The 7953-nt window shown below is 39.0% G+C and overlaps 1 protein-coding gene across 1 annotated transcript in view; it reads right to left on the minus strand.

The window, feature by feature from the left end:
* Window positions 1-539: 539 nt before the first annotated feature.
* The window catches only part of LOC121021295 (E3 ubiquitin-protein ligase HERC2-like), an 8771-nt gene continuing 1357 nt past the window's right edge, over window positions 540-7953 (minus strand). The window contains exons 2-5 of the mRNA XM_040461559.1: window positions 4701-4801; window positions 4030-4186; window positions 2092-2202; window positions 540-1318 (exon numbers count right to left, since the gene is read on the minus strand). Of these exons, the coding sequence (XP_040317493.1) occupies window positions 1117-1318; window positions 2092-2202; window positions 4030-4186; window positions 4701-4801 (571 nt within the window). The 3' untranslated portion in view covers window positions 540-1116. The remainder of the gene's footprint in view (window positions 1319-2091; window positions 2203-4029; window positions 4187-4700; window positions 4802-7953) is intronic.

The raw sequence follows: 7953 nt of genomic DNA on the forward strand, positions 1-7953 counted from the left end.
ATTTTCAATGCTCTTTTTATAATATGTATTTAAAAGTGGGTATGCTGGGGCGCCTGGGTGGCGCAGTCGGTTAAGCGTCCGACTTCAGCCAGGTCACGATCTCGCGGTCCGTGAGTTCGAGCCCCGCGTCAGGCTCGCGTCAGGCTCTGGGCTGATGGCTCAGAGCCTGGAGCCTGTTTCCGATTCTGTGTCTCCCTCTCTCTCTGCCCCTCGCCCGTTCATGCTCTGTCTCTCTCTGTCCCAAAAATAAATAAACGTTGAAAAAAAAAAATTAAAAAAAAAAATGCATTTAAAAAAATAAAAGTGGGTATGTCAGACTTAGCTCTGTGCTGCAGTACAGCTGGTGCTCGTTGAACTGTCTTCTCCATAAACAGTATATGGAGTAACATGGAAGAGAAGGACTACCAGACTTCTCAAGGCAGGTCAAAACAAATAAACATTAACCACTAGGCAACTACACGACCTCACGGTGGAGCACATCCTCAGAACCGAACACACACTCCATCCCACACCAGCTCAGCTTCAGCAACTTGTGCCGCCTCCCCATGTTATTACTGCAAGTGCCCATAAGGACCTGCTTGACTCTCTCACTTTGTTCTTGAAATATTGTCAGAATTTTTACCCATTTTCATGCCTCTACTAATTCTTTCATGGAAGTGAGCATGCCTTCTTTATATCTTCCACAGCATCTTAAACTCACTCTCCATCACAGCCAAAGCACAACATGACTGGTTACTGGGAACACACAGGTAATAATAAACCCACAAACACAAAGGGCTAAATGGCTCTAATCCAGCAGAAAGAAAACTACATGGTCAAAAAGCAGTAGAGGAATCTCTCTAAAAGTACAAGTTGATACATGTCAAGAAATACATTCTCCCTACTAAGTATACACAATCCAGAACACACACACACAGATGCCATATGCTCAAGTGATATTCCACCGCATCGAATGAAACTCACCCCATGATATCCCACACCTGTCCTACATCTGACTCACTATTGTCATCACCAAATACACACTTTCCCCTAGAGACACCTACTGCCACAGACATGCACTCTGGTTTTCTTTATAAAAGTCTAACTCTTTTAGGATAACTGAATTAAGAAAGCTACTTAAAGGCACCGGTTTTTTATGGTACTTACGTGAGCGTCACCTTCTGTATGAGGGGCATCTTTACTGCAGATGATACTCTGGAATCTTTGCAGTAAAGGGAGAAGAGGAGCACTGGTACCCTGGGCAGACCGCTCATTGTCAGTTTCCTGCGTCCCACTGTCCCACAATTGAAGCAACAACAGGATGGCAGATAACATTTGGCTGAAAGAGAAAATATCTTTATTATCTAGTAAAAACATATTAGCTTTTATTGCCATGGACTGTCAAAAATAAAAGCAGACAGCTAAATAAAATAGAAAAAATACTTTAGATTGAAAAGGAAACTAAACTAACGCCATGAAAACAATTCTTGGCAGTAAAATCACTTAATCAATGCCAAGATTTTAGCACAACATATCCACCTTCTGAGGATAAGAAATATAAAACCAGTTAAGAAGTTCCAACAGCACTTTCTAAAGAGAATTTCTAGGACCTTAAACTAATGGAATAAAAATCATTTGAAGAAAATTAAAAAGAAAAAAAAAGGAACAGGTCTTAGACTACAAAAGTTGAACATAAAACATGAAGTGAAGAGGAGCGCCTGGGTGGCTCAGTCAGTTAAGGTGCCAACTCTTGATTTTTGGCTCAGGTCACGATCTCACAATTTATGGGTTTGAGCACTACATCGGGCTCTGGACTAACGGTGCAGAGCTTGCTTGAAATTCTCTCTCCCCCTCTCTCTCTACTCTTCCCCTGCTTGCTCTCTAAAAAAATAAATAAACAAACTTAAAAAAAAAAAAAAAAAAAGGGAAGTGAAGAAAACCTAAGTGTACCCAGGCTTGAAAGAAGAGAAAGTCCTGGGATACGGTTCTTTGATTATAGAACACCACACATTTTTATAAACACAAATGATTCAATGAAATGCCATAAAGTGAAACAGATGTTCAGATACAGAGGTGTTCCATGAAATGCTCCCAGCCGGCAGCACCCCTTACCTCAGTGTGCCTCTCTGCACAGCCAGCTCTAACAGAATGGCCAGGGCCAGGTGCTGGTCCTGCAGGGGGATGCTTCCTGGCCCTTTGGTACCAGGCGTTCCATGAACATCTCTGAAATGACAGCAGTGGATGCAAGACCAAAGTAACATGAGAACTTAAAGACAGCATGTATATTTTTAATATTTAGAATCAAGTTTCTGAGACTACTCAAATTTAATCAGAGATTTTAAAGTATACAATTAACGAGGTGCCTGAGTTAAGCATCTGACTTCAGCTCAGATCATGATCTCCTGGCTTGTGAGTTTAAACCCCGCATCAGGCTCCGTGCTGACAGCTCAGAGCCTGGGGCCTGCTTCAGCTTCTGTCTCTGTCTCCCTCTGCCCTCCCCCACTCATGCAGTCTCTCTCTCTCTTAAATATAAATAGACATTAAAAAAATTTTAATAAAAAATAAAGTATACAATTAACTTAAAAAGATATGTTTTTATTAAAAGACTTCTGATACAAAAGATGACTACATTAGAAAACACATATTCCAGTTTCCACAGCATAAAATTATTTATATCATTATTCAAATCATGAGTAGAAACATGTTTAGATATGTTTCCACTTTCAGTGAAATCTAAGACTATTAGAGTATCAACATCCCTCTATGAAAATGGAGAAAAATCAACTTCTAAAAGCACCTGAGACTCTAGACAAAATGTCTATGCTTATTTTTATCTTTTATCAAATAAATATTTTAACTTTTCCCCAATAATAAATGACAATTCTTCTGAACCCAAGATGGAGAACTGAGGGCTTTCTGACATCAACATTATAGCTGAATATTTGAAATTACAGTTGAACCCTGAACAACACGAGTTTGAACTGCACAAATTCACTTATATGCAGATTTTTTTTCAATACAGATATTGGAAAATTTTTTGGAGATTTGCAACAATTTGAAAAAACTCACAGATGAACCATGTAGCTTAGAAATACCAAAAAATTTAAGAAAAGGGTATTATTATAAAAATACAGTAAATAATACATACAACATAAAATACGCATTGATCAACTGTTCATGTTATCGGTCAGGCTTCTAGTCAACATGCTATTAGTTTAGTTTGGGGAAGTAAAATGTTATATGTGGATTTTTAACTGCGTGAATGGCTGGCACCTCTACCCCCTACATTGTTCAAGGATCAACTGTAATTCAAAGCCTATTTTCAGGGCCCCCAGCCCAAAACCTTGTCACAATGCCTATATCAGCTCTCTAGGGAGCCAAACTCACAGTCTGTTAGCACAGAGACCACAGGTGTCCTTGCACATTGGAAGGGGCAGAGCAGTGACCTCTTTTGACAAAGCAAATGAGAAAAGATTCACTTCTCTAATTATGTCTTTGGCGTTGAATTACGTTTTAAGTATATATACTTTTTCTTTTTAAAAACCTAAAAATTTAAAGTTAACAAAAATATATAACACCCAAGACCAGAGTTCAGGGTTTTCCTTATAGAAAATGATTCACATTCAAAAATTTTTTACACTAAAAAGAATAGATTGAGGTTTAAACATTTTGATCTTGAGTAGCTGTTTAGTACCATGTTGCCTATTAAGACAACACCCATCACTCAGAATGGTAGCATCCATATTCTCAGTGAAAGGCACCCAATAGATGCTCACTTAATGAATGACTGATACCCAAATCATAAATACCTGAAAAAAAATACATTACAAAAATATTTCTCATTTTTCCATCTGATTCAGTATGATAGCTTCCAGGGTCTAATCAGAATATCAAAAGCAAACATTTGAAAAGCTGAAAACCAAGATCCAGAATAACAAAGCTGAGGGCAGGCTGGAGACATACACACAAACCTGCTCTAAAGAGAAGGTGAGACAAGACTGAAACATGTTAGAACCATTCAGAGTTAAGATGTGAAAAGAAAGAACTCACCCTGTCACGACGGATCTAAGGAACTTGGCTGCTCTCTCTACCACCTCCAGCCACACAGAGGACACTGTGCTCTCATCAAAGAGCGAGGCCTCAGGCAGGGCTCTCAGGGCATCCAGGGACTCCTGCAATAGCTCGCTGCATAGATCCGCATCTTCACCTGGGCACACATGCATCAGAGGAGGCCATCCACTCCTCAGGCAGCACTGACAAGTAAAGCCCTCCCCACTCTCCCAGATGGTCCTCCAACCCCTCTGTGTGAGAAGATACCACTGTCACATTTTCAATCCCTCACTTTCCTCTCAATGAGATACTCCAAGAACTCAAGAGATTAAAACTTAATACAGGTGCCCCAAAGTCAGTTCTTTATGTTATGACTCTCTCATGAGCAATTCTAACTTCTTGTTCTCCTAGAAAATAAATCAGCACTGATGTACTAACAGTGGTTTACCTGCGATATAAACACATACACGCTTTTTCTTATTTTTTTTTTTTTTTTAAAGAACAGACCTGAAAAGTCAAATAGACTGAAGCCTCTCATTCTACAAACAAGAAAAATGAGGCACACAGACTATATGGGATCAGCCCAAGGGCATGTGGTGGCAGAACTGAGAAGAGAACCCAAGTCTCCTGATGTGGTGAGGAAACCGAACGGACACTCTGGGCCCACATACCTGATCGCCACGCCCTGCGTAAAAAGGCAAAGGCAAAGGAGAGAGCTGCTCGTGATCCGACTCTCGCAAGTCCTTCCACTCCTTTGCCTGTGGGTCGGGAACTGCGGACAACACACATGGGAGTTGTGATAACTGGTCAGAGGACTGTGCAAATACTAAAATAAAATAAATAATATGGAAGGATTTGTACCAAAATGTGATCACTGAATTTCTTTAGACAGCAGGATCACAAGTGACTTTTAGTTTCATATTTAAAAACTTTTACCAAATGTCCTTTGTAAAGGAAGTTCCCTCTTTAAGGAAGGGAAAAAAAAGGCATTTATAGAGAATTTTAAATGACTTGCAGAAATTCTCACAAAATAATCTCAGAGAGCTGATATTATTAGTCAGGGAGACACACATGGTAAACAGAAAATCAACATATAAATACATAAATGGAGAGATTAAAGCTCATGTAGCAAAGAAAAGGCAGGTGAGGGCGTTGAGAGAACAATACGACAAATTCCCGGGACTGCACCTAGGGCTATGGAATCTGTATTTGCTTTGGCCCCTTTTAGGTCTATGTGCTGACCAGGAGTAGAGACTCCATGAACCTGTCCTATTCTCTTTCACCCTCATCTTGCTGAGTTTATCCTCTCCTGAATTTAGTGCTTATCATTCTCACATGTCTTTTTTAAGCTTTTTACTACTTCTGTATGTAAATTTAACAAGATATGCATATTTTTTAAAGTTATACAAATAGTATACCATATTCTAAAAAAAAAAAAAACTAGAATACAAAAAAAGTGTACAATATAAACTCAATCATGCAACTTTATACGGCTGAATATTTCTACTATGTATTATATTTTTCAAACTTACTATAATATTCTTTCACAATCAGGGGGAAATGCTATGAAAAATAGGTAATGATATGGAATGACCTTCCCAAGATACAATGTCAAGTAAAATTAGCAGTGAAGAACGTGTGGATCCCAGAGAGGCAGCTAGTATGCACATTCTGTGAATCCTGAGCTCTAAGAGGGAAGCTCATGAGGAGACACAAGAAACTGTAATTAGTGGCTGCCTCTAATGAGGGGACTGGGTGCCTAGGAGACAGGATTAAGGAGATTAAAACTTTATTTCTGAATGAGAAATATATATATTACAAGATACATATGTATAATAATACACGTGGTCTTTAAAACGGGAAGTACACATGCTACGTCTATTCTCCCTCTGGGAGAAAATTGCTCCAGGAAAAGCATGAAACTGGGGCTCCCTTCAGGTAATCATAATGGCCCCTGAGAAAGTGCCCAACAGTCCTCAATCTGCACAGTTTAAAAACTGCTAAATCTTCAATAAGTCACTCTCTATTTTACAGATACTCAAGGAAAAAAAAAGCAAATAGCTTAGACCCACTCCCATCCACACCAGTCAACAATCCAACCCATTGCTAATTCCACAAAAAAAGGTGAAATCCACCACTATTCAGTAAATTGAGAAATGAGGAAATCTACAAAAATTTAGAAGATATCATGACACATCTAACAGACTGGCTAAAACAAAGCAGCAACAAATTCAAACGCTGACAAGGCTATGGAGAAACTAAATCATTCATACATAGTTGATGAGACTATACAATTACACAGCTATTTTGCAAAGAGCGCAGCAATGACCTACAAACCTAAACATAAGACCCAACAATTGAACTCCAGGGCATTTATTCCAAAAAAATGAAACTGAGGTTCACACAAAAACCTGTCCACAAATATTCACAGCAGCTTTAATTCAAAAAACTCAAAAACTGTAAATAACTTATGTCCTTCACTGGATGGTTAAACCAAATGAGGCACATCCATGTCACAGAATTTTACTATGCAATGATGATACATACAATTACTTGAAAGAATCTCAAGGAGGTAACCCTGATTGAAAAAAGCCAAGGTTACATAATAGACATGAAGAACACATTAGTGGCTGAAGAGGATAAGGCAAAGGGGAGGGAAAAGGAGGTGAATGTGGCTATAAAAAGGCTCCTTGTCCTGTACTCTAACTGTGGCAATAGTGAGAGAAATCCAAACCTGTGATAAAATTGTATGGAAACACAATGGACACATGCATGCACTGAGAACATGTAAAAAAGTGAGTTGAAAACATGTAAAACTGAGGAAATATGAGTAAGAGAAGTAAACTGTATCAAAGTCAATATCCTCATTGTGATAGTATACCGCAGTTTTGCAAGTGGCTACCACTGGGGGAAAGTAGATGAAGGGTATAAGGAATCTGTACTATTTCTTACAACTCCATGTGAACCCATAATTATCTCAAAATATGTATTTTTTTTAATTTTAGGAATTTGCTTGCTTCAGTGAAAGACAGATTTCAATTAACCCACCAACTCTTATGTCACCACAAAGGAAAAAGCACAAAGAAAAATCAGTTGGGGTCTAAGACACTTCTGCATCTTAGAGAATTCATTTTCATTCAACAAACACACAGGAACACTTAAAAGGCTTAGAATCTATCATCCCCATATGCAGAACCCCTCCCTGATCAATGATCACTACAAAGACCACTCAATCTCCAGCCAAGAAAGAAAGAACTGTGCTGCTGGTTATCATCACATGGGCAGGAATCCTCCTCTGTCACTTGGTTTAATTTATCTTAAAACTACTATCAAATATAGGACATGTAATGTGGTTTGAACTAGATTTAAAAGGAAAAAATACATGAAACATGATACATTTAGCAATTCTTGTCTCCCAGTAGCAAAATAAGGTTTCCCCCCTGCTTCTTTCTGCCCCTGTACATTCCATGTGCTCTCTAGGGAATAAAAATCAGTATTACAATCAAATAAAACCAATTCTTTTTACTACATAAAATATGAGTTAAATCTGGAAATCTTTTAGTCGATGCTTCTGAGAACAAAAGTGTGGTAGAAAGCTACATTTTGGGAAAAGAAAACTCTACACAAGCCTTAAGCATTCTACTTACATCTGAGAACAATCTGCTGATGTACACCAGTATATTAAAAATCATATATCTGGGGGCGCCTGGGTGGCGCAGTCGGTTAAGCATCCGACTTCAGCCAGGTCACGATCTCGCGGTCCGTGAGTTTGAGCCCCGCGTCGGGCTCTGGGCTGATGGCTCAGAGCCTGGAGCCTGTTTCCGATTCTGTGTCTCCCTCTCTCTCTGCCCCTCCCCCGTTCATGCTCTGTCTCTCTCTGTCCCAAAAATAAATAAACGTTGAAAAAAAAAATTAAAAAAAATC

Source organism: Herpailurus yagouaroundi, unplaced genomic scaffold (assembly GCF_014898765.1).
Source record: "Herpailurus yagouaroundi ecotype Mexico unplaced genomic scaffold, PumYag 289, whole genome shotgun sequence".
Lineage (NCBI taxonomy): Eukaryota > Metazoa > Chordata > Mammalia > Carnivora > Felidae > Herpailurus > Herpailurus yagouaroundi.